General features: G+C 25.9%; 4 protein-coding genes and 1 pseudogene across 8 annotated transcripts in view; 2 read left to right on the top strand and 3 right to left on the bottom strand.

Moving 5' to 3' along the window:
• Positions 1-5: 5 nt before the first annotated feature.
• LOC149057047 (uncharacterized) lies at positions 6-4,999 on the bottom strand. The gene is made up of 5 exons (XM_089223744.1): positions 4,719-4,999; positions 3,356-3,995; positions 3,086-3,154; positions 1,875-1,967; positions 6-350 (listed from the first exon to the last, which is right to left on the bottom strand). Exons 1-5 carry the CDS (start codon positions 4,997-4,999, stop codon positions 237-239), a joined length of 1,197 nt encoding a protein of 398 aa, XP_089079870.1. The 3' UTR covers positions 6-236.
• Positions 5,000-7,301: 2,302 nt separating this feature from the next.
• LOC149057046 (uncharacterized) lies at positions 7,302-10,686 on the bottom strand. Of its 2 annotated transcripts, XM_089223657.1 has the most exons (6): positions 10,236-10,686; positions 9,220-9,826; positions 8,948-9,016; positions 8,225-8,317; positions 7,951-8,055; positions 7,302-7,494 (listed from the first exon to the last, which is right to left on the bottom strand). In XM_089223657.1, exons 1-6 carry the CDS (start codon positions 10,514-10,516, stop codon positions 7,447-7,449), a joined length of 1,203 nt encoding a protein of 400 aa, XP_089079783.1. In that variant the 5' UTR covers positions 10,517-10,686; the 3' UTR covers positions 7,302-7,446. The 2 variants fall into 2 exon arrangements, with proteins under 2 accessions (XP_089079783.1, XP_089079782.1); XM_089223656.1 differs by lacking the exon at positions 7,302-7,494 and having other exon boundaries at positions 7,709-8,055.
• Positions 10,687-14,545: 3,859 nt separating this feature from the next.
• LOC149057045 (zinc finger MYM-type protein 1-like) lies at positions 14,546-15,647 on the top strand (annotated as a pseudogene). Its single transcript, XR_016190903.1, has 3 exons — positions 14,546-14,666; positions 14,757-15,026; positions 15,195-15,647. The product of XR_016190903.1 is annotated as a zinc finger MYM-type protein 1-like (transcript).
• Positions 15,648-17,359: 1,712 nt separating this feature from the next.
• The window catches only part of Frl (formin-like protein), a 33,461-nt gene continuing 23,512 nt past the window's right edge, over positions 17,360-27,308 (bottom strand). Inside the window, exons 6-19 of one of the 3 annotated variants that reach the window (XM_089221821.1) lie at positions 27,034-27,221; positions 25,011-25,087; positions 24,775-24,946; positions 24,441-24,701; positions 24,126-24,369; positions 23,757-24,067; positions 23,467-23,683; positions 23,281-23,408; positions 22,090-22,254; positions 21,752-22,031; positions 21,400-21,680; positions 20,376-20,495; positions 18,965-19,213; positions 17,360-18,548 (exon numbers count right to left, since the gene is read on the bottom strand). In XM_089221821.1, coding sequence (XP_089077947.1) covers positions 19,001-19,213; positions 20,376-20,495; positions 21,400-21,680; positions 21,752-22,031; positions 22,090-22,254; positions 23,281-23,408; positions 23,467-23,683; positions 23,757-24,067; positions 24,126-24,369; positions 24,441-24,701; positions 24,775-24,946; positions 25,011-25,087; positions 27,034-27,221 — 2,657 coding nt within the window. In that variant the 3' untranslated portion in view covers positions 17,360-18,548; positions 18,965-19,000. Of the gene's footprint in view, positions 18,549-18,964; positions 19,214-19,916; positions 20,193-20,375; positions 20,496-21,399; positions 21,681-21,751; positions 22,032-22,089; positions 22,255-23,280; positions 23,409-23,466; positions 23,684-23,756; positions 24,068-24,125; positions 24,370-24,440; positions 24,702-24,774; positions 24,947-25,010; positions 25,088-27,033; positions 27,222-27,308 lie in introns of those variants that run through there. The other 2 variants (XM_089221822.1, XR_016190677.1) reach the window with 2 other exon arrangements.
• Positions 22,548-23,282, top strand: LOC149057044 (uncharacterized). Its single transcript, XM_089221823.1, has 2 exons — positions 22,548-22,801; positions 22,865-23,282. Exons 1-2 carry the CDS (start codon positions 22,584-22,586, stop codon positions 23,265-23,267), a joined length of 621 nt encoding a protein of 206 aa, XP_089077949.1. The 5' UTR covers positions 22,548-22,583; the 3' UTR covers positions 23,268-23,282.

Below are 27,308 nucleotides of genomic sequence, written 5' to 3'. Positions count from 1 at the left end.
TTTAGGAACTTATATTCGCCCACATATTATATTATATATATAAACTATGTATCTATACGACCTACCTAGTACCTACCTATACATATTTATATTAAATCACGTTAATATAAGTTTTTGATGTAGGTATTTTAAGGTAATAGTTAAATTAAATACATAATTAAAAATAAATAGATATTATCCAATTATATTCGTGAAGTTAATAAAAGTTAGAAGGTAATCTATAATTAATTAATACTTTAATTACCCCACATTGTGTGTAATGATAGAGTATTGTTGATCATTGCAATAATAATTGGATGGTTTCTCATTTGTATCAATGTCGATAATCCAGTCATTAATAATACGAGTATCTGTAAAACAAAATTTGAAATTTAAAAGTTTTGTTAAGAACGCGTGTTTCGTTTACATATTCCGTTATTCACAATATTATCACTTATAGAAAAAAAAAACGCTTGGATTTTCTATCTAGACCAAATTTTCTACCAAAAAATACTGTCAGACTTTAAAATTGAAGCAATTGGTCATCTACTCCAAATTGCATAAAAATAAACCACACAATACATATCCTTGCGGAGGTATCAATTTCAATAGGTATACAACCGTGGCGGACTGGGTTATTGTGCTACTGTCATAATAGTATGTACTCCGTGTTGGTAGAAAATAAACCACCTGGTGTAATATTAGATCATTGACAATTTTTTTACGACCACTTTTATTTAGAACATCTTGGAAGTAGTCGATATATACCACAACATAATCATTTTAGCTCTACTCAAACTTAAATACTTATATAACTTATAAGTTATATTAAAACTATATAGGGTCTGTATTTTAAAGCAAAATTTATTATTTTTTAGGAAGTCCCTGGCAATGTTTTTCAAATATAAAATTTTTTTCATACTCGTACATCAAAGAATTGAAAAATATTAAACTTTTATTTTGCATTTTTAAATTTTTATCTGTTTTGGTGTTTGTTGAGTAACAATTATCATCATTTTTAAGTAACTTTTGTTAATTTTCAGTGCACATTTATAAATAATATCCATTTTTGATTAATTTGAATTGGTAATTTAAAAAATTTAGCTACGATCATTCATCATTTTTCCAATTTTTCGATTTTACTATTTATGATTTTATGAACTCAAATCAGTAATAATTGATATAATAACTAATTAGTCATTTGGTGTGTTACATCTTAATCGGATTTATTTCGTTAAGTTCATATCTTTGTTTATTCAATAATTATCAAAAAAAATTTTTGTCATTTTTAAGTACATTTTTTAAATGCATTTTCGCTATTTTAGAACATTTTTGATAGTTTTTATCACATTCTTTATTATACCTACTCTAGATTTTATCTATGATTTATGATTTAAAGTACAATATAAAAAACAAACAATTGATATTGTCTCAAATAAATTTAAATTTTAACAAATTATCACCTGTTTACAATGATGATTGATGAGTAACCAAAATTCAAAAATAAAGTACTAAAGTCTAAAAGTAAGTTTATGTTGTTATAGTATAGGTAGAGCCGATTTTTTTCCAATAATAGTGAGCTGAATGGGTTACAGTCCGCCCCTGATGTACTCAAGGTTGTACAGTGTACACTCTCACTCTACTCAAATGCCCAGAATCTAAAATTCTTAGATGATCAATAATAAGATTTATAAAAAAACATAATCAAATGAAAAATACACATTGTTTTTTTAAATTAACCACAAGTGATCATTGATTGGTGATTGTTGACAACAGTGCATAATATTTCTAACATGACATTTTCTGTCCTGCAGAAACCAATATAGCAACACTGGAAAATGTCTATATATTTAATGATATAAATAAAATATTATTCATATAATGTAGGTACTTACTGCCATGACTAAATTCAAATTGATATTGAAAAATCCCAATGCTGTTATTTCATCGAAGTCCGAGATATTCATTTGATTCATAAACATTCTAACCTAATACATTTGAATTATCATAGAATAAAAAATACAAATATTACACTATATCTCGTTCAATAAAAGAAATCAAGGGCAGCGGACTTCTACACCAGGAAATGAGTGTAGCTCACTATTCCCACAACCATGCGATTAAATTTTGCTTAGACGTGGTATATATAGTAGGTACTTTTCAGCCACGGACGCTGGAAACTATATTTGACAATAAAAAGGAATTTATCGAGGTTGTAGTTTCTCTGATTCCTAACTATAATTGTCAGTTGACAGCTAACATACTACCAGTGATCATCCTCATTGTATATAAGATAGTCCTGAGCCATAGTATAGATAAAATAGTTCAAACAAAATGTGTCTTAATAATATAGATATCTTGATAACTAGGTATCAAATAGTATTGTCTTATACTAAAAGAGATCATGAACAAAATGTATATATCATATAATATAGCTAGGTAGGTACCAATTTTTTTGTATTTTAAAAGTAGGTATGAAATCTATGGTAAAATAATTTACTTTCATTAACATTCATCTAATATGGAATAGTAATTAATTAAAAATTATATACCAAATTAGAAGTGTTTAAATGCTGTAAAGCTGTAATTATTAATATAGTTGTTTTTAGTCTTAAATAATGCTGACACTATATAGTGACACATTATTATTTCATATATTTATTATAATAAATTAAATATTTTTTTATTTTTTTTTATTTTTTTTTTAATTTGCCTTTTATGAAAATTAAATATTATAATGTATCTTTCTCGGAACCGATATATAATTATTGTGCTCCTAAAGTATATTAAATGCTGTTAAAGTAGCGTAAAAAATTAACAGATTAAAAACCCCATATTATTTGTTTGGATCTATTAAAATATCAATAGACTCTATAATTTAAATAGATATAAATTACATAGATACATATATATGTTTATCGTTAACTACCACGAAATGAAGGTGAATTAATGTACCTAAATATTAATTTATTATAGATATATAAAATCTCTTGTGCTAATTTTAAAAATTTTAGTGGAAGGGGTCCGGATCTCTAGACCCCCTCAGCTACGGTTTCGTAATTAACAGTAAACACTTAGATATTAATTAATATAAAATATATTTTACTTGTAGTTTTGTGTCAATTGGTAAATTTGAAATTTGACACAAACGTAAATATGACATAATTTTATTTTTCTGCAAAAAAATAAAAAAAATATTACGGTGGAAGTACCTAAAACATAATATCAAATAAGTATTTTAATAATTTAGTAACATAGTTGTGTTATTTAAATAGAGATTTTAACTATATGTGGTCATGTTAATAGTATTATACAATTTGCCTATATCTATAATAATACCTATTTAAATAATAAATTGTATACTATATGTACCTACCTTTTCTTCTATCAACGAAACAGCAATAATGATTGACATAAAAAAAACTATTATCTGGACGTTAAACAAATGAAATGGAAAATATTTTATAACATTTTGGGTAAAACTGACTTTTGGTGAAGTCAGCTCATGATAAATCATCAAATAAAATATGTACATAAAATCTATAAAGCTACATACAAAGAAGCCTAATAGTAATAAACCGTAACTCAAATTGAATATTTTTAACAATTCAGATAGTTTGGCATGCAATAACCGAATGCTTTCTACTAACATCACTATTTCAGATTGTGTCCATTCGCCACGAGTAGAAATTAATCCAGTAGGAAGAGATTTCCAGAAATCATTTAATATTTGGAATCTATAGCTTAAGTTATTGAGATAAAAGCTAACTGTAATGATAACCACAAAATCTGTTATATATGGCATACTAAAAAATAACATCGGTATAGTAGTAATGTCTATAGTCCTCAACTGCCACAAGTATAAAGCGCACACTTCGTATCCAATAAGATATAAAAATAACAAAATTTCAATTAAAACCCATCTTTTTTCACTCTGCGGAGAACGACGATGGACCTTGAATGCCAGTGAAAGAAGAGCTATTTTTTGATCAAACTCTATAATTCCATTAATCAACCTTAAAAAAATAATGCAACATATAAACAAATATCAAATGATAAAATATTCAAATTGAAATTATTGAATACTAAATAAATTAAATAATAAACATTTTTCTCAAATTAAACGAAATAAGCTTAAAATAAATAAATAGCTAGCTATTGTTAGTATGATAGTTTCATGACAAATTATCTCTACTTTTAATTAGTTTATTAATAAATTCAACTTATCATTTAATACTATAACAGACATCACAGACGGTCTAGTAAACATTTTATTTGAAAAAAAAATTTACATAAAAAAAATGTATTCTTCAGAGTCTATAGAACCTATAGAATTTTTAGCTATTTTATATTTTTAGGTGTTATTAGCACCTTTTAAAATACTTTAATTCGAATCCCTTGAATATTCATCATTCAATCACTATACCTACAATGAGCTTATAAAAATTTTATTTTTATAATAATTTAAAAATAAATAAATAATCTTTAAAATAAAACATTTTTCATTTTCACATATAAAATTAAATAAACATTTTGAAAGATTGGTTAGGCAAATTATTTTCAAGAAATAATTACCACTTTTATTCAAATTATCAAACTCTGCAAAATATTTTAATTAAAAATATATAACATAACTTAGAAATTATTACAAATAAATATAATGATGGTCGCTGATTTAATTTTGTCATAATTAATACATAAGTAATTTTAAAATCACTTAAAATATGTTAATAACTTACTTTATTATCCATATTATTGATATTCTTGATGCAATAATTACAATCCAGAATTTAACTAAACGAAAATATATTACATAATAAAATCCTTTACAATAAACGATATATGTAAACATTATCAACACACACATGCGGGTTATTTCAAGCAATGCATATTGTGTTGTGTTAGCATTATTTTGGACTAAAAATCCAGTAGATTCAAATGTGTAAGAAGAGTTAATTAAACCGAAAACTTTACATAAAATTAAAATAGGCAGTAGAGCTGATTTAAAAACAGACGTCATTTTAGTTAGTTTATAGCCCACGACTAAAGATAAATTGATTTATCGATTTATTAACACCAATTTACGAAAATTTAAAGAGAAATAGGTAAACTGTTACAACAATGAATCGAATAATATATTCAAATGTATTCAAATCAATAACGTACAATGGTAAAGTAGACATTATTGTAATCGTGTATTAGGAGAAATGTAAATATTTGCTCATTTAATATTATCAAATTCTAGAAGGAGAAAATATAATCACATTGGGTATAAAAACGGTATTTGTTTAAGTTAGAATCTACCTAACACATACGAGTGAGTTAATCAAATACATGAATAATATGTTGCGTTTGTGTTTTGTAAATTATATTCTGATCGGAACGACGGATGTTTTTATGTTTAGAATAATTTTTGTGTATGTTTTTGCTATTTTTTGTTACTTTTTGAATAGTACAAATTCTTTAGCTCTAATAGTTTTCAGTAGAAAATATTTAGTTTGTATTCATGGAAAGGGGGAGCTCAGAAGTATACTTTTAAATAATCGAGAAAAAACGAAAAACCATAAGTTTTACACAAACTAGTTTTCCACTAAATCAATTGTTTTCTTTTTTACACTCATGTGTATTTGATTGAAAAATTTCAATCAATCAATACTACCTATGAATCCATCAAATTGGCTGTGTTTAAATCGTTTAAATAATTATTTTCTCAATTATAACAACTATTGCAATTTTAGAATAAACAATTAAAATTAAAATGTATAAGTTATTTACTTTAATACAATGAAAAAAAATTTAAAATTCCTATCATTATTTATTTCAAAGTTTAAACTATTTTGAAACTTTTAACTGTCAATTAATGTTACTTCAAAAAGTTTTAAACTTATAATTTAAAAGTTTGAACTAACTCCCACTGATAAATACTGATTACGTCATTGAAGATATAGAGATTAGTGGCTCTATATATATAGGTATAATACCCATTCAAACGAATTGGTATAAATAAAATTATATAACTCAAGTTGGGTCCCACCGTCGATGTTATAAGTAACAAAATATTGTTGATATATTTTAGGAATTACAACTTCTTACAACTATGATACCTAGCTGGTAATGATGAAATAAAACATAACATACACACATTTTCATTCATATTATACCTACCTACTCTATCTATGCTCATATATATATATATAATTATATAATAATATTATAAAGCTGAAGAGTTAAAAAAGTTTGAAAGCGCTAATCTCAGAAACTAGGTACTGGTTCGAATTAAAAAAATTGTTTTGTTGGATTGTCCTTTCATCAAGGAAAGCTATAGGCTATGCAAAACGGCTGCGATTTTTGCGTAGGAATGAAATAGCGGATGAAAAATATGAGTTTAGATTGACTATACTCAACGAGTATTCGTTGAACAAAACCAAGCTATTAGGGAATCAAGCGTTGAACGTTCCCACCGGTTAGCTCAACAGAAATCAGAATACACGATCAATAATAAATAGAACTCGCAGGCCATACTGCAATTTCTTAAATTCTACCTTATTACTTATAACTGTATAACCTTGACTATTCTGTGCTAAATTATGATATTGATATCGATAGAATATGCAACAAATGCCAAACAAATAAATGGAAGGCTGAGGCTCATGGACCATGTTGTAGTGGTAGAAACGTAGGTATATACCTAAAATTCCCGAACCACAATCAGTTCGGTCATCCGCGGGAAGTTTTTAAGAAAAACGTTCCAGAAACGTTCTGCTAAAATATCAAGTTTATGTGAACTTGTAAATCCACGGGAAGTTTTGAGCATGACTAGTCGAGTATTAAACGACGAGTTAAACACCAATTTTGAATCATATAGTGTTGGTATTTTTAACCGGCAACGAAATGCATGGGGATCAGCTAGTGATGATATAAAATTTTAATATTTTATGATAAATATTCTAAAGTAACTAAAATAGTAGTTATTTGCCCACACTACAATTGTTTCAAAGAACTTTAATAAGACCCATAATTTATGTAGTCCTATCGCTTTTGATATTGATATTTTTATCATAAAGAAAAAGGAAAAAATAATTACTCGACATCTAAAATTAAGTATGTTATTAAATGTAATGATAAGTTGTTTATTATTATTTTTACATACACATCGACAGTATGTTTGCTAGCAATACTAATGATTACTTATTTACCAATTAGTTATTATTTAACAATACAAAATGTCAAAATATATAAAATAACAAAATTGTTACAGGTACTAACATAAGTATAATAATATAATTTTGAAAAATGGCAAGTTTTAACTAATTGTGTAGTGATTTAAGAGCCAGGTACTTATAAGTACAAGTATAAAAGATTATCTAATACTAATTACTAACCACTAAATATATTTTATAAGAACATAGAAGTGGTCTTAAAATATTATTAACAATGGTTAATTAATAAATAAGAACTTGTTTTATTTTAATGAGATGTAAAATGTTTTGAATAGTTGCTAGCATACACATTTACCTAAAAATAAATTTCCATATTATCTATTAAACATAATATATTATCAGTTTGTATTTAAATAGTATACACAATACACGATACATGAAATACATCACGGTTTTATTAAAAAAAAAAAAAACGAAAAATTTAATACATTAATAAATATTATAGTATATTAATATTTACGTTTCCAAATCTAATTTAATAGTATTAATTCCTATAGTTTAACTATACAATAAGTATACGCATTGCAGAATTTATTTAACATTTTTATCAACCACTTAAAAAAAAAATGGATAAGCTCGGGTCCCTTAGGTCTGAGTTAAAGTGTAAATATAATTTTTAAAAAGAAATTAGTAAAAATAATGCATTAAAAATATTGAAAATATTGTATTATTAAATAAAATCTATGAATTTTTAAATTCTAAAATTTAATTTGTGTGCTTGAAATATTGTCCGGGGTTTAAAATTTCTTACCCAATTGCTGTGATAGATATGTGTGTTATTGACCATTGCTATAATAATGGGGTGATATTTCATCTGTACAAGGGTTGAAAATCCAGTCATCAATAATATGATAATCTATTTAATAAAATAAATAAAATACTTAATCATTTAAATTACTAAAAAACTAAGTTAACGACAAATATTTCTATAAACTAAACGTTCAGTTTGACAAAAATTACGCATAGTAAATGAAAGAGACATGAATGAAGTACTTATGTTCTTATTATTTTAGAAAAATACTTACTGATACAACTAAATTCAAATTTATGTTGAAAAACCCAAAAGCACTAATTTCATCCGACTCCAACAATGATATTTGATACAAAAACATTTTGATCTATTTATAAATTAATTATAGTTAGTATAGGTAAACATAAGTTAAATGGTGAGGATGGTGGTAACTAGCTCGTAACCCTCACTGTATGCGTTAATGTATATGTGACCTAAGCATATAATTAACGTATCAATACCATATATTATTATTATATATTATTATCATTACCATATATATCCATCATATTATTATATCTATATTATGTTATGTATTGTTTTAGTTATTGATTAATTTTGATGCTGAAGTCAATTTATATTAAAAGCCAAATGAGTTACGAAATATTAATAAAATAAGTTAAATCATGATGTATAATTAATCAAAATTCATAAATCATATTTTATGCGAAAGATAAAATCCAATTAATAATAATCAATTAACAATTTATATTAAAGAACAAAATAAAAATAAATATTATCAAAAATTATATAATGAAAAAATAACAATGGTAAGAAGTTTTTTACAGGCTTTTAGATTTTTTGGTGCAGATTTTAAAACAAAACTGTTTATGCCAGGTGATACTGCTTTAGTGCCTATAACAATATTATAACTATTTTTTTTAAATATAATATACACCTTACACCTTAGTGTACCCTTTTAAACACTAACGAAATAGTTGCATAAAATATATCTTACTTGTAATTTTACATCAATGGGTAATTTTGAAATTGGAATCAATCGTAAATATGATACAATTTTCACTTTCTAAAATCATAATACGGTTAAATAATTATTTTTTACGTTATACCGACCTCGCCAATTGTTTAAGTGAACTTAATGAGTGTTGGACTAATGTTAAGTTAATAGTAATTATATTGAGAATAAACGCATTTCAAATCATTTATTAATCATCGAAATATTGTCATAGGTAACTATAATATATTATATAATTCAAAAATTATAGTTACTTCTTCATTTATCCACGAAGCAGCAAGGATGACAGACATCAAAAAAAGAATGATTTGAATGTTTAGCATGTGGAATGGTACATGTTTTATAACATTTTCAAGCTCGATCATCAAATAAATTACATACATAATATCGATAATACAGAAAACAAAAAATACTAACAGTAGTGTACCATAACTCCGACTGAATATTTTGAACAATTGAGATAGTTCAGCGTGTAACAACCTAATGCTCTCCATTAACATCGCCAATTCAGAATCCGTCCATTCACCATGGATGGATACTAACCCACGAGAAAGGCATATCCAGAAATCGTTTAATGTTCGAAATCTAAGCCCGATGTTACTGAGATAAAATAATACAGTTATAATAACTACATAGTCCAACAAGTAGGGCATTCCGAAAAAAAATATGAGGAAGGTGTTTAAATCAAATGAGTTCGTTGGCCATAAGTATAAGTCATATACTTCATATAAAACGAAGTATAAAAATAATGAATTCAATATGATATTCCACTTCTTTTTACTAATTGAATGCTGGTGAACCAGAAATGCCGGTGATAGTAGTGCCAATTTTTGATCAAATTGTATAATGCCATTAATCAACCTAAAAAATAATAAATATTATACAAAAATTACCTAGAATTTGTTTCAAATTTACAAAAAATAATACTTATCTATTTCATATAGCAAATTAAATTCTGTTTAAATATGGCTAATAGTATACATTTATGTAAATTAATGATTAATTTTAGTTGTTTCAAAAAAACAAAAATTCTAATAATATCTTAAATTTTTGCCTTCTTTTAAAATAAATGTGATACCACAACCAACAAACATTTTTACTTTCAATGTGGGAATTATAATATTACGCGTCTGTACTTACTCCTACACTGTATCTATAGTTATATAATATTTTTACCATCTCAAAGTTTGAGGGCTGATTTTGGACATTATTGCTTCGGTGATGTTTTAAAACGTTTAATAATTTTTAAATAATTATTTATCATTCTTACTTAATTGTCCATATTTCTGATAATCTTGCCGCAATAATAGCAATCCAAAATTTAACCAAACGGTAAAGTATGACATAGTACAATTCTTCAATATAAACCAGATATGTGAATATTAAAAACACAGTCATTCGTGTAAATTCAAGGAATGAATATGTTGAGTGTATATTCAAAGTTAATAATCCGCCTGTACCTGGTTCCAACGTATAAGATATGTTAATTAAACCAAATATCTTGCCTAAAGCTAAAATAGGTACAAGAGTTGATTTGAAAACAGTCGTCATTTTCTATCACTGAAGTCAATAGAATTTATAATTTAAATATCTCTAACATTTAATCTAGGTATTAATAATATACTTCTAATATTCAGAGTTCAAATATAATATGTTCACGCCTGTGCGTAATTTAATAGATAATATGATTGATGATTGAACTTATCATTTATTCAAGCATTTGTGCTTGCTCAATAACAATTATGTGTCACATTTTTTGCACTGCGAATTGTTATTGCAATATTAATGGTTTACGTTATTATTTATTAATACAGGTAGTTCGCGTTAATTTATTGTGAAAAATATGTATTATAGTTTCCAAGAAAATCGTTTAATTATGTGCAGTGCCACAAAGTGGTCAATAAATGTATCATAATATTTAACTAAACATTTTAGATTCTAAACGGAGCGATGAATGTATTGATTTTACAATGATGTGTGTTTTTAATTTTTTTTTTTTTTTGTCTGTCTACAGTGTACACGATAAGTAGTCGAAATTATGCTTCGATATGGTAGGAAAGTGAATCTAGTTGGTGCATTGGAGAGGTCAAATTAAAAATTTAATATATTAAAAATACATAGTCACAATTTTTTTTATAAGCATTTTAAGTACGAATTTTGACAAATTAAGCAAAAATCAAGAAAATTTGCAAATTATTTTGAGGTAGAAATTCATGAGTTTGTCTAATGTTATCGAATAAAAAATTTCTGACGGATAGTCAAATTAAATTTTTAAGAGGACGCCACACCCGCATGTGTTGTCTCCGTCCGGTCCGTCATACAAGTGCATATAGCATATCAAATTTTACGCTCAGCAGATCACGTTTATCTCCGTTAATATAAAATTTAGAGTGAATTGACCTATTATAAAAATTAAAGGCAAGATTATTACCGGAGGGCATCTCATGGGCTTTTTATTATATTTTAATTTTAAAGCGAGTTATGAGTATTTTAAAATTGTAAATTATTTGTATATCTAAAAATACTCATAACTCGGTTTAAAATTAAAATATAATAAAAAACCCATAAGATGCCCTCGGTAATAATCTTGCCTTTAATTTTTATAATAGGTCAATTCACTCTAAATTTTAAATTAAAGGAGATTAACGGAATTTGCTGAGCGTAAAATTTGCTATTCTACGCACTTGTACGACGAAGACAACACATGCGGGTGTGGCGTCCTCTTAAGTGCATTTGAATTTCAAATTTTTACAACATAAATATTATTAATAATATGTCTATGGGAGTATGGGACAGCCGCGTATTCCACTTCACTACCCTACAAGCTACAATCATAGATAATATATAATATACAGGGCGATTCTTTTAAGTGGGTACACTAATTATATAGAAAAGTATTTACATTTTTCAAAATACTTTTTTACATGGTTTCAAGTTGTTAAAAATCAACGTTTTTATTAAAAAATTATATTTTTAAATATTTTTTATCCTTATAATTTTTTAAGTTTTTTACTTTTTTGAAAGACAACATAGAGTTTTAATTTCATATTCCAAAGCAGAATATTTTTTTTAAGTATTTTGATTCATAAAAATCGAATTTAGGACGAGTAGTTTATGAGTTATATGTATTTAAAGTTTAGACAAGCTGAGTAGTGGACAAACATTTTGCGGGGTAACCCCCCGTACCACTCCACTCTGCCAATCTAAACTTTAAATACTTACTATACTAACTATGTAATAACTAGGGCTGGGATTTCGATGCACTTTGCATAGTTTTTCAAAGCTTACTGAGCAATGCTCGTCTTGTCACAAATTTGTTTTATGTACATTTGAATGAGAATAAGAAAGTTTATTTTGCATTTTCTTAATTTTTTAGGGCATTTTAGAGTTTTTGGAGCATTTTTTGAGTTTTTGGAAACCAAGTGTATGAATTTGAAATTTTATTTTAAGATTTTAAGATTTTTACACCAACATGGTTTTTAAATAAATATAACAGATTATAAGTAGGTACTCCTAATTCGTATTATATTATCGGACAAGGTTTGAGTAACTTTATATTGTAATTTATACTAAAATTATTAAAAATAAAAAATTTGTAGATTTATTGCCCTTTTTTTAGGACATTTTTCGGGGTTTTTGAGGGCATTAAAATCCCAGCCCTAGTAATAACCTTTAAATAGGTTATGGGGTTTATACGATAACCTTAAACCTACTAATTATTATAACAATTATTTTCAAAATCTAAGAAATATGGATAATTTTTAACAAAATAAATCGAGGGTGGAAAATTAATATAACATAACTAATTAGTATAATTTTAGGTCTAAAATACACGTATTAACCAGTACCTACATGCAGTGTTGGGTAAATTACTTTTAAAAAGTAATAAAGTTTCTTTACTCGTACTCTAGGTAATAAAATTGTAATGAAATTACTTTACTTTTCAAATTGAAAAGTAACTCATTACTTTCTCGTTACAAAAAAATAAATATATTTTAACAATATTATCATTGTGCATGGCAATAATGTTACTAGAAATACATTACCTATAGTTAGGGTTGCCAGATTTTGTCAAATTTTGACTAAATACGTAAAAATTACGGCAATGTTAAAATTATTTTACGCTAGGAATTCATAAAAAATTTTCCTTTTATATCCAAGATTTGAAAATTTAATACAAGGCTCCTAATAGATTTTTATAATAGCAGTTGAAAAATAAAATAAATACATAGTCACAATTTTTTTTACAAGCAATCAAATTTTAAATTTGACAACCTTCCTACGAAAAATCACGAAAATTCGCAAATTATTTTAAACTAGAAAATTCATAAAAGTTTTTCTTTTTCAATCTAAGATTTGAAAATTAAATACAAGGCTCTTAACATATTTTTACAATAGCAGGTGAAAAATAAAAGATATATATATATATAGGCACAATTTTTTTTTACAAGCGTTCAAATTTTGGATTTTGACAACATACGTAAAAATCACGAATATTCGCAAATTATTTTTAGCTAGAAATTCATAAAAAAAATTTATTTTAAATCTAAGATTTGAAAATTTTTAATAATCTACAATATATCCTAGACAGATAAGCCGTCTTCGCTCAGAATCGTTTTTCGTATACAATGATATAATATCATTGGATTCAAATTTAATTCCACCCATTACAGTTACCCTGTTCTATCGTTGCTATTTTTAACCGACTATAAAACGAACACTTCGTTGACGTTTGTGAGACGACTAAAACGCCTATTAAGTCATTCTCTCGTATATCTGGCTTTTAATAAAAGTTACAAATAACATACGGTTAATCCGATAAACGTTCGATAAATATTAAAAATCAACTGTATTAATCGTTCAGTCAAAAAGGTATAACGTTCTTAATCGTTCGATAGCCGATTATCGTGCTCAATAATTATTGTTCGATTAAATTTGGCAACGCTGAAATAAAAATAAAAATATCGAGCGTTCTCAATCGTATTTTACCGGTCGCATCAATGCCAACCATTGCTTTTATGGAACGCTTCAATAGCGGGTATATCTTAAGAGGACGTTACACCCGCATCATAGGCGCAATTTGGGGGGTGCTTGGGGGTGCTTAGCACCCCCAAATTTTTAACAGCATTATCGAATATTCGAATGTTTATTGCTGATAGCTTATGATATTATGTAGTCCCAGTGTTAATTTGTTTTTCCAAATGCCAATAGGTAATTTATTATTTCTATTATGATTAATAAATTATTATGTACTATTATCTATTAACGTAAGAATATTTTATAGAAGGATAGTCGATTTAGACATTTATTTTAGTCGATAACGATAACGCCGAAACGTCTATCGACTATTCGCGTATGCCGTTGCTCTAACAGCCAATTTCTTTCGTGAATCCGGTAAATAGAAAAAACCATCTATAAATAGAACGCGCGTGATCAATTTATTGTCGATCCAAACTCCGAGCGACCATTCATAGAATTTATAATAGTTCTTCACATATTGAGTGAAGTGTTATCCATTATAAATGTATTAAGTAATCAACTCCAATCTAAATCTGCTACCTTGGGAACATCAAGTAATTAATTCAAAGTTTAATTTCTACTTTTGAAAATCAGAGGAATGAAGATGGCTTTTTTAAGCTTTGGGAACAAATAAAGGAATTTGCACAGTTAAACCAAATAACATTGGAATTATCAAACTCTGGTAAGAATTAATAATTTAAAAATGTGTCAAGAATAAGATATTTTTAATTTTATGTCCCAAGTATTAATATTTCTACTTTTACATCCTTAGGAACAAAATCTAAACGTAAACGTCAAGAGCCACGTCACTTGCAAGTTGCAGAGCTATAATCTCGAGACTTTAACTGGAGCGCAAAGTGAAACAGAATGCGGAACAATTGGCAATGAGCATTGGAAAATCATTTATTTTCAAATAATTGATGCTGTTATTCTAAATTTAAAGTACCGTTTTTCGAATGAAAGTTTAGTTTTAGCTAACTCATTAGACCAGTTTATGAAAATGGATTTTGAACAAGGATCATATTTCATCAATCATTACAAGGTTAGTAAGTTATTCATAAACTAAATAATAATAACTCATTCTACATTCATTGAATTCATAATAATTATAAACGTCTAACAGCCCTGTATAGGAATAATTTATTATTGTTATTAATAAAATATATGGTAATTTTGTAAATATAATAATCATGTTATGGTATAATTTCAGGATGTTGTAAATATTGATTTAACATCATTGAAAGCAGAAATGTTGCTGACAAAAAATTGTATACAAACCAGAAATTTGGACTCTGATATAATTGGATTAATGAAAGTGGTGACTCAAGATGTTTTTCCAAATTTATATAGACTTGTTCAAGTGGGATTAACAATTCCTATAAGTTCGGCTACCTGTGAAAGGTCATTTTCGTCGATGCGCCGTATAAAGAATTGGCTTAGGACAAGCATGAAGCAAGCCAAATTTACAGATTTGTATGTAGCCCCCCACGGGTCACTTTGGTCAACTCAAACCTAGCACCCCCATGCATTTAACCCAAATTGCGCCTATGACCCGCATGTGTTGTCAAGTGCGTAACATTGCAAAAACTTTTTCGCAAGGGAAAGAACCGAGAAAACTACAGTTATTACTGAGAAACGAAATTTTCACCACATAAAAATGAGAATTCTGTCAGTGCAATATCGTTTTTATTTAAAAAAAATCTTTATTGTTTCATAATACATTAATTTTGTGTTTTTTAAGCATGAATAACTTTGTTTGTAGTTCTGATATCGAAAAAATAAAAACGTTATTGCACAGACAAAATTCTCCTTTTTATGTGGTGAAAATTTCGTTTCTTAGTTATAACTGTAGCTTTCTCGGTTCTTTCACGCGCGAAACAATTTTTCCAATGTTACTTGCTTGTAAGACGGAGACAACACATGCGGGTGTAACGTCCTTTTAAATGTATTAACAAACTACGAACACAAATATATTTTCTTTTTAATTTATCATTCCATAAACTTTTTGATTACGTACTATCTACATAGGTATTATACCTAACTAAATCCTTTTTCATATATAGAGTAAATGGGCCTCCTAGCAGTCCTATCTTAAAACTAATTTAAATATTTTAAAAATATCGAGTATACCTACCTAAATAAAATATAATATACTTAAAAGCTTGAGTCCCCAAGAATATATTTGAACTCCAAGAAAATACAAAATAACTAAAATTATTATTCTTTGTTGAATAATAATTTTTAAATTTTAACTGCAAATATCATTAAAAAAATTTAGCGATATAAATTTTAGACTAGTAAATTACTTGTAGGTAACCTTGACACCTTGTGTTTGCTATTTTAAGCCTAAGCAATATTTTAGTTATTACTATGTTCAATCCAATTTCATTTATAATTTTTTATAAGTAAGACTTTCATGAAACTTTGAGTTACATTTTCAAGCTTTAGGTATAAATAGTGAAATGACTGACATCAGTACCACCCTTAGTCTTCGATTTTAAGTTTAAATGTAAAAAACAAAAGTGTATAAATAGTAAAATTTTAAAACCCAAATGATTTTAACGAATTTCTTCAAAAAGCTTAATGGTTATAAAAAGATGTTTTATATTTACATTTACCTTTTTCACTGCCTTTACTGCTAAAAAAGGAAGTAAGATAATAAGACTTAAAAAAAAACATTAATGTATTCATCATTCCGCTAGCATTGAAAATTTAATACATATAACTTTATTGCATTATTTCACACAAAATTGTCTAGCTGTACATTTCATGTACCTATTTAGTAAATTGTATTAGGCTATAAATAAAATAGATAATTATATTATGTTTTGAAGATAAAAATAACTATATTCTAACATATAATCTAAACTATTAAAAAATAAACGTGAAATATAGGTACCACATATTCATATAAATATTATAAATAACAATCATAACTATTATACACATTATACTCAGAAAAACTCAGAAAATAAATGAAAAAAGTTTATTTTATTTTTTTAATTTAGTAAATAAGAGCATAATAATATAACTAGGAAATATTTTATATAATATTATGTGTGTACAATCAACAATAGAAATAAAGAAAAATTCAATTTTCAATAATTTATTTTGATGGCACTTAACCAATCTAAAAGGTTTTCAGTTTTTTTTTTTTTGTAGTTACAAAATAATTATAATAATAACCATTAGTTAATTCTATGATTTTTATTTACACATATTACAAAATATGTTTAATACTAATGAAACGTATAGGTAGTATAGTATGTGTATATATAAATCTAACTTCTAAGGGAACATTTTTATTTTCATTGGATGAGACTCTTAACACAGTAACAATAATAATAATAGCTTGAAATGAAAACGAAAATAACATTCAAAATTAAGCATAATATATCTATTTAACAAAATAAGTAAAATAAAAAATATATAGTTTTTCAAGGCTAATATCTATAAGCACCACATCACAAAAGTAATTGATCAAGACAATCTTAAAAACAAATGGAATGTCAAAAAGCAATAACTGATTGACAATAAATTATCATGTGTGTATAAAAAATAATTAGCAACAAATAGAATATTGCTTATAATGTCTGGTTGGTTTATGGTTGTTTTCACCAGAATCTTTTTTTTCTTAACTAAGCTCGTTATTTAACAGGTAAAAATATTGAAAAATTTGTATTTTATATATATGTATAAAGGTAAAAATTGTATGACAGTAAATTATGAAATATTTTATTTATAAAATAAATTTTTCAATATCAACCATATTTTACTAAAAATATTTGAATATAAATTTCAAAATAAAATGTTTGTTAATCATCATATACATATGTATAAATTGCTTCTGGAAAATATGACTTACTGACTTTGTAAGTAAATTTTGATATAAATATGAAATCCCAAGGAAACAAATATAAGATATAAATATAATTGATATAAAATATGAAAATTATATTTATATTTAAATTATATTAAGACATATGAATATGAGAATTTACAAATATTTTAGTAAAACATAGAAATAATGTAATATATTGTATAAAAAAAATATTCTAAAGTTCTGTTACTAGTAACTTACAATTTTGTAATAGTCTTTCTTGTTCATTATAAGATATTATAAGTTAACAGTTACAGAAAAAGAAGATTCTACTGTTACAAAAATAAATAATTTACACTAACTTTAATGGTAAAAAATACAAATACAACTATTAACTATAAACGACAATAATTTATGTATAAATATATAGAGTGGGCCACTGAGTTTTCTGTTTTCCTTTAATTAGTTACTTAACCTCAGTGAATCACTCAGTATACCTGACAAACTTAACTAACATTATATCAAATATTTTAGTCTTAAAAAACTTAATATTATCATTCTCATAAAAAAAAATATATAATATAGTTCCAATGAATAAACATGTATAATAACAAACAAATAAAATAATGATTTGACTATTTCAACGAAAGTTTTTTTTTTTTTATAATATTATTATTACTTAATTAAAATATTTAGTCATGAGTATTTGGATATGTGGAATGTAGATGATACAAATGCATTAATCTAGAAAATAAAAGACATTTTTTTAATTGTGTAATTTTATATGATCTTTAATATTATTTGTAATAAATAATTTGATTATTAACAAATAGGGATATTCAAAAACTAACCAATTTAGATATGCTTTTTCTATTTTTTACTGAAATATTAATAAATTTAAATCAATGAAATGAATGCTTGACATTTTTTTATAATTTATATTTTTAAATTTATTTTAAAATAAAAAATGATATTAATGTTAGTTTTGAAATAGAACTAAATAGATGTATTTGCAAATACATACAAGCCCGAGTTTTAATTTTAATAATAATTTATATAAATTTACTTATTTAAAGCACTGTATTATAATACATTAAACGGCAGAAAAAACATATCTTTTCACTCAAATAAAAGATATTATTAAACTTTAATTTACTAACTTTAATCTATTGTATATTACCATATTAAAAGAACTTTCAAAATTCAAGTTCTTCTAATGTTCTGGATAATCGATTGCTGTCTATGCGACGTCTTTGGCTTCTTCGAACAGCATCTGCCCTCCTATAAGGTTCATTCTTCAAACCCAAGAGAATATCTTCTAATGCACCATTGTATACTTCATCTTGGTGTAACAATTTCTTTTCTTTTACCATCTTTGTCTTATTCTTCAGTTCATTAATAACAGCTTCCTAAAAATATATATATTATAACATGAGCTATAAGTTATGAAAATCATCAATTTATTAAATTCAAAAAAAAATTAGAACTAAATACAGAGAATAATAATATTTATAAAAAGCAAGAGGGAAAAATGAAATGTCTATTAAAATAGTTTTTTTTTCTTTTACTTAAATAGTTTTTACTTTTATATTTAATACTGAAAAATTAAAATTAAAATGTTGTAAATTATTAAATTTGTTAGCGCTAGTTTATACTTTATAGTATTAATGTATACATCAGTAGGGTTAGGTAATTACCTAGCTAGGAATTCCTTAATTTAATTAATAAAAAAAAAAAAAATAGTAAAATATAAAAACTAACAAAAAAAAATCACATCAAAAAAATTTGGTTAAAGTCACTCATATCTACTAACTGAATTATACAAATAATGTATAACATTTAAATATGTACCTACTTATTTTTATCAACAATTATTTAAAGTACCAACAAAAAGCCATTCAAATTATTGATTGTAGTGAATTTACAACTGTAAAATTGTTTGAGAACAATATAATATTATAATAAATAGATTACACATTTAAAATAGAAATTAAATTCCAAAGGCATGTTTACCAATCCAATTTCAGGTAAGACAAAATCATACCACCATAATATTAGAACACTTCATTTTTCCTTCCAAACACAAATTTTTAAATATAATTGGATTGGTACCTAAATGAATATAGTTCTGATCCAACACCAGTAGTCATGTTATGCAGTGCAGGTCCAAGCAAATTATTGAGTTTATAATAATGATTTAAGCCTTCTAAATTAATAATTAGTATGTTGTTATTAGATGTAACAGAAAACAAAATCATACACCATACATTAATTCTAAATTGAAACAAAATTAAATCTTAATTATAAATAATGAAACATGAAATACTTTTATAATGCATTACAACTATCGTAATACTGCTATACCACAACCATACATCAAACATAAACCTTTAGAGATAAAAAGCAAACAAAAAAAAAAATTAAAATAATATTAAATTTTAGTAAAAAAAAATTATAAAAACATTGCAATAAAACATGCGAGATAAATTTTATGAGACACAAACTTAAATAATTAAATCAATGAATTCTGTAACTGATTCAAATTGTATATTTATAATAAATTGGACGTACTTGTTGTAATTTTTGATTTGTTTTGTTTTTAGCAGCTAGGTTCTCAGTACTGCCTTTTAATTTAATTTGGCATGCAGCTTCTTCTAATCGTTTTTTTTGTTCATTTTCAATATCAGCAGCCTACAAAAAAACATTGTACATTTTACATAAATTATATTTTAAATCTTTTTAACGTAAATATTTAATTTTTAGTTAAATTGATATTATAATACAAAAGAATATTTTTATCTCTACAGTTATAATAATAATATACAACTATCAGTCTTGTTAAGAATACTTTTCAAATGTATTCTGAATATTATTTGAATATTTGGTATCATTTGTATTTGAATATTTGAATATAAATATGAATACATTTTAAAAGTATTTTAAAAACTTTTTATTTTTTAATAATACATTCAAATGTTTTAATGGTTATCACAATTTTTTATATAAAATTAATAATAAATAATTAATTGATATTATATTTCTTTAGTTAGTTCAATGATTTTAAATGCCATATAGGTATACTTATTATATTGTTAAGTTAAACTTCAATAAGGTAGATTTGAATTTTAGGTATTGCGTCATGTGTGTAAAAGCATTAAAAAATATTATTTTAGACCAATTTTTATAATAGTAATATACAGAAAAAAAAATATTGTTTGTTGAGGTACAACAGTAAAAATAAAAAATAAAGAATTTAGTATTCTGAAATAAATTACAAAGAAAATATATTTGAATACCTAACAATACTGATTACTATTATTACAAGTATAGAGTGTATCTAGAAGATTTTATTTTCAGATTAAAATTGTTCTTTAAATTGTAAAATCTTCTAGACCTAATTAGTATATAAATATATTAATGCTATATGTTAAATATAGCAATGAAAATACTAAAAATGAATAATAGGATGTGAAAATGACAGGTGTAAGAGGGAAATTCCCTAAGGGAGCATTACATAACATAAAAATGATTATTGCGGTTCATATATTATAATATTATAAGCTCTTTAAAATGTATACATATATACTTTGTTTACCTTGAATGCTTTGACAAATCTAACAAGCATGGAAAAGAAAGTATTGGCATCTGTACCTCGACGTGATTCGCCAAAATATTCTACACAATCCCTAAAAGATTCTTGAGCGGTTTTAGTCTCATTTTTCAATTTTTTAAGTTTTTCTTCAGAATTATTAAGGAAATCTCGAAGAACCATTACATGTTGAGCATTTCCGTAACCTCGTGTTTCACATTCCTTCTTTACTATTTCCATATTTTTTTCCAACTCATTAACATCAGTTATAACATTTTCCAATGATACTAAATAAAATAAAAATGTATATTTAGTAGTAATAATAATAAAACAATTTAAAATATAAAATTAACAATACCAGCAGCTGCTTTATCAATGTACATTAATTCTGAATCAAAATTCATGATTTCTGGCATTTTAGACCTAATAGTATCAACGATAAAATGTAGAAGGCAAATACTCCTATCACTTGACTTGGTATCAACTAAGGTATCTAGTGATTGTAGTTTGAATCCATACGCAGGACCGCGTTTTGCACTATTCATATAATTACCAAATGCTAATATTATCTCAAGCAATTGACGCAGTTTCTTGGAATTCTTTACAGAACTTGAAGCTGATATAATCGCATGGACTTGCTAGAATTTAAACAATATAAATAACTTTGGACACATCAGAAGTCACAGGTAAACTCACTGGTGATATTAGATGTAAGTTGTCCATAAAGTTACCCATATAGCTCATTATAGATAATTTGGTGGAAAGTCTTTCGACTTTAGTTAACTGCATTAAAAATTTATCTTCTTCAGTTAACATGTTTATGTCTTTTTTCTCCAACTGATATTCCTTATAAGATTTAACCTATAATACAAATATTAATAGCAGTGCAATAATTTTTAACACTCAGATAAAATTAAAAAAATACACATAAATATTTTTAACTTGAATTTTAAATTTAATAAGAATTAAAAAATTACAATTCTTGCTAATTCAAAAAAAAAAATAGTCCTCATATATTAAATATTGATGGCATTCATTTTAAGAATATATGGTAAATTTTAATATTTAAAAATAGTGGTTTCAACTAATAAATAATATATGTTATTTTCAGTTGTTACTTGTTAATATGAAAAAAAAAACAAACATTCCTTAATCACAAAACAATTGAATTTCAACTAGAAATTTAAATAATGGTATTTGTTGAATACATTATTCGTACTGAAAAAAAGTTAGATAATATATTGCAATTGAAACAAAGAAATGGAACTCAATTCATTGAAGGAAATAATACTGCTGCAATAACTATTCAACGACATTACAGAGGTTATTACACAAGACTGTATTTTTCAAAGTTAAATGTTGCAACTAAAATTATTCAAAAACATTGGAAGGGATACATTGCTAGAAGGTATACTTATTAGTAATTACTAATTAGTGTTTACTAAATTAATGATATATTACTATATTTCAGGTATTTCAATGATATAGCAATAAAAGCGTTTGTATTTAAGTCTATTGATTATTATAATAAAGCAGCTACAACGATTCAAAAGTATTTTAAAGGTTATTACATCAGAAAATATTATTTGGATGTAAATAAAAATAGCAAGTGGATTAAGGAGATTCAAAAACAAAATGAAACTTGGTCTAATGTTATATGTGATTATAATCAAAATATTTGCACTAAGTTTGAAACTATAAAAAAAGAAAGGATAAAATGTTTGATAATTGATATGGTTTATAAACATCATCCAATGTTAAGAACTACATTAAGAAAAGGAGTATTCAGTGGAAAAGAAAACAGTGATTCAGAATTTGAAAAACTTGTTAGATATATATATGCACAAATAAATAAGAAGAAACTTAAGATATAATAGCTAAATTTACCTCTTGATCAGTAGGAATCATTCGTTGAAGGATTTCAACATTTTCTAAAGGTACTTGCTTTAAGTCTAATGAATTGACAGCCATTATGACACGTTCAACTGGCATATCGAGTTTTCTTCTTGAAATAGCTATTTTAAAATTTAAATTACAAAATATTTTGTTAATCTTATAGTTTTCTATGCTTACCAATATTTCTCAATCGAGTATGTTCTAGAAGAGAAATATTATCTTGTTTCTTCATTCGTTTACTTGGATATGTCATTAATCCATCATGCTGGTCAGAATTACCATTAATCAATGCTCGACCAGCAGCTGTCAATTTAAATTTCTCTTCAAACTGACCAAAGTCTATCACAGAGTGTAACTTATCATCATCTAACTCATTAAAAATAGTACCACGAACCTACATTTTCATGAAATAAATAAATAAAATAATATGTAAAAATGTGAAAATTATGTAAAAATGATGAATGTACTTGATTTGGTTTCATTGCAACCCAATTCAAAGTTGGTAACTTGTATTTGGTCAGAACTTTACGCTTAATTGTCATAGCACCATCTGGTGCTTGCATTGTACCTGCTAATGGTGGTGCGGGAGGTGGTGGAATAGGTATACCAGTTGGTTTTGGCAATGTTGGTGGGGGCGGGGGTGGTGGTGGCATGGCTATTGAAGAAGTAGTTGAAGGAGGTGGTGGTGGTGGTGGTGGTGGTGGGGGTGGTGGTGGGGGTGATGCAGATATACTATTACTTCCAGTCGAGGAACAACTCGAAATGCCACTGCTAGAGCCTGAAAACAAAATTATTAGAAATATAAATAAAAATGAATATTAAGTATAGATTATTACTTAAATCTGGTTGAGCTCCTCGTGAAATCAATTCTTGAATTTTTTCTTCAAGCATGAACTGCCTAGATTGTGATTCACGTTTTTGATCATTTACAACCCTTCGTAGTGTTGCTACTTCTTCTTCAACAGTACGTTTGCTCTCTGCTGCTGCATCCCTTTCAGCCCGAGCCATTCCAAGTGAACTCTCTAATGCAGCCAATTGAGCTAATGACTCACGTTCTAATTCAGTTAACCTATCATGTGCCTGAATAAATAAAAAATGTACTTAATGCAAGTTTGTTGGTAAAAACTACTTTTGATATCTTTTTCACCTACATGTGCAAGTTCATCCTCTAGAGATTCTACTTTTTCTAAAGCAGCAGTTTTAGTTTCACTATCTTCCATTAATGCTGCTACATCAAATACATTATCAAGGTATGCAGAAATTTGAACCTGAAGTTCTTCACTTTCTGTATGCTTGATTTTGACTAAATATTCATCAAGTCCGAGAGTACTAAATTCGTATTGCAGGTGAACCCGAAAATTCATATCTTCCACAGAGTGTACAATTATGTTTATAAATTGCATGCAAGCAACCTTAACATTTAATTTATAAAATTAAAACAAGGTTAATATTAAAAGTATTTCAAAAAGTCTTAATTGAACATGCCATAAATTCTATGTGAAAAACTTCATAATTAATAAAATAATCCATTAGGGTTTGGAAACGTTTCTTTTCCTGGCAGACTTCTTTGAAATTGTCAAATGCAGATAAAATGATCTCATGACCACCTTTCACTAGACATATTGCAGCCAGAAGCTCAAGTACTAAAGCTTTTGTCCTGAAACATATACATGGACAAATAAGTATATTCATTTTAAACATACACGGTTATAATAACATACCTCAAACTTTTGTGCATTAAACTCAATGCTATACTATTGATTGCATCAGTATGCTGAATCACCATATTTAATCCATACTGCAACAGCAGATTAAAACGTGATAATTAAAATTCATTGAAAAGCATTCATAACACTTATTATGCGTTAGAGAGATTCTGACCAGAGTGATGAGTTTTTTTATTTTGTTTTGTTTATGTATACGTTTTATTATGGAAAATATGCTTTTAATGCTTTTATCTCCAACTTTGATGGTGGATTCTGATACCAAATTGGATCTAATTGAAATACCTACTCAGTATTTTTCAAAATAATCCAAAAATAAAAAAGTAATTTTCTACGCGACACAGACAAAATCAAATGTTTTTTTGTGTAATTCAAAAAAAAAAATTGACTTCTAGATATTTGTTATTTTGACTAAATGTTTATATTAAAATTTTTTAAACATGAATAACACAAAAATTCTTTGACTCTTTTTGAGTTACTTGTAAATATTAGAATTTTTTAATAAATTTAGTTGATTTTTATAAATTCGATAAAAAAAATTATGTAAAGTAAAAAGCTTAAAAACATAAAACGAAGTTCCTTATAAGTAGTTCATACCAAAACCAAAAAATCTACGAAATATATAAACGCACGTTTTTTTTATGGATATTTGAAGTTAAAATTTTATATTAAAACAAAAGAACAATATCGATTTTAGTTATTTTGTTACAATTCAAGAATATTATTTGTGGCTACCTATTTGAAATTTACGAATATTAGTATATTTTATACACTCAGCAACTAAATTTTCAAATGATATATTTTCGATAAAAATAACTCAACCTACCGAATAAATAATAGTAAATAACTATACCAATATTTTATTAAATAGTTTGAATGTATATTAATTTTTTATTGTAAATTATATACTTTAGAAACAATAAAATTATACAGAAACGAATGAATAATAAGTATACAGTAACGATTCATAATAAATTAACATTAATATATTACAGTGGCACAATTTACTACGCATATTTATAAATTTTGTGCCCTTCCTCTACATCACCATTTCAATTGTTTTTTTCAAAATCTATCAACGGCTGCACAATGCATTTTTCGTTTTGTTTTTTGTGCTCTGGAGGCTTTGACCTATCATCGATATTCTAAATCTATTATATATTATTTTAAATACGGAATTTGTATGACACAAAAATTAAACATATGTTGAAAAGGGCATAGCCGTTCCCTTCCCTTTTCGGCCGATTCACTTTTCGACAAAATTTAAAAAAGACTGATTCCCTTTACGACCAAAAACAAATTTTTTTGTAAAATTATGGCAATTATATAATTATGTAATTTTGACAAATTATTAGAAGTATAAGTTGGTATTGAATAGTACCAAGACATTTGAATTAGATTTGAAAAACCTTCAAAATTTAAATAAATGAAATAATAGGGATAATTTTTAGTGTGTGTGTAAAATTAAATATCGTTTTGTAAATAATTTTGTCACGAATTGTATTTTTACGAGTATTGTTATTTTACAACATTTTATGCAACTTATAAAAAACTATATTATGTAGCAGCAATTATTTTATTTTTTTTACATATATTATATTATACATTTTTGTTTTGGCCGAAAAGGGAATCAGTCTTTTTTAAATTTGGTCGAAAAGTGAATCGGCCGAAAAGGGAACGGTACGTTTTTGGTCGAAAACGGTCTCGCCCGTTGAAAATGTGTATTAACCTTTAAAGGTCATATTTTGTGTACGAACTATACAAGACCTTAATGAAAATACCATAAAACTGGCAGAAAAAATGCGCTAGGTTTGATTAAAGTTCAAATGTATAATCAATATAGGAAAATATGAAGCAAACATTTAGGTCAAGCGCCATTTTTAATTTAACAAATAACTGCTTATCATCATTAATATTTACACAAGCCAAACTTCAAACCATATTCTAATTAACATTAAATTTACTACTAAAGCGGTTCTACTATTAATTTTTTTTTTAAATTAGACTTTTAAGTTCTCACCTTATTGTTCATGATAGCTCGTAAACACATTATGCAAACGTGTATATCATCTTTGGTATCACCCATATTTAACTTTGCAGCGTGTCGCGATCTCCGTTTGATTCCAGGGCTATCTAGTACGTCTAAAGTAGGTCTCGCGTGATTCGTTACATTACCGTTACTAATGCCATTTGTATGAATATGATTACCTACATAAACGTAAACAAAACAAACTCTGAAATCAAATATTTCCCGAACTATTGGATTAAAATATATAAACTAAAACATTCATATAC

The sequence above is a fragment of the Diuraphis noxia genome, unplaced genomic scaffold (genome assembly GCF_037042655.1).
Source record: "Diuraphis noxia isolate RWA-SAM2 unplaced genomic scaffold, SU_Dnox_SAM2 contig0003, whole genome shotgun sequence".
NCBI classification, from domain to species: domain Eukaryota; kingdom Metazoa; phylum Arthropoda; class Insecta; order Hemiptera; family Aphididae; genus Diuraphis; species Diuraphis noxia.
Note: the sequence above shows the minus strand (reverse complement) of the source record. Positions and strands in the feature narration are given on the sequence as shown.

Excerpts from the sequence above, each read along its gene's own strand:
- LOC149057047 (XM_089223744.1), bottom strand. The coding sequence starts at position 4,999 with ATGACGTCTGTTTTTAAATCAGCTCTACTGCCTATTTTAATTTTATGT. Across the intron at positions 3,155-3,355 it reads TTTCGTTGATAGAAGAAAAG|AAAAATAAAATTATGTCATA; the intron begins GTAGGTACATAT and ends ATTTTTTTGCAG. Across the intron at positions 1,968-3,085 it reads CAATTGACACAAAACTACAA|GTTAGAATGTTTATGAATCA; the intron begins GTAAAATATATT and ends CAAATGTATTAG.
- LOC149057046 (XM_089223656.1), bottom strand. The coding sequence starts at position 10,516 with ATGACGACTGTTTTCAAATCAACTCTTGTACCTATTTTAGCTTTAGGC. Across the intron at positions 9,017-9,219 it reads CTTCGTGGATAAATGAAGAA|AAAGTGAAAATTGTATCATA; the intron begins GTAACTATAATT and ends TTATGATTTTAG. Across the intron at positions 8,318-8,947 it reads CCATTGATGTAAAATTACAA|ATCAAAATGTTTTTGTATCA; the intron begins GTAAGATATATT and ends ATTTATAAATAG.
- LOC149057044 (XM_089221823.1), top strand. The coding sequence starts at position 22,584 with ATGGTATTTGTTGAATACATTATTCGTACTGAAAAAAAGTTAGATAAT. Across the intron at positions 22,802-22,864 it reads AAGGGATACATTGCTAGAAG|GTATTTCAATGATATAGCAA; the intron begins GTATACTTATTA and ends ACTATATTTCAG.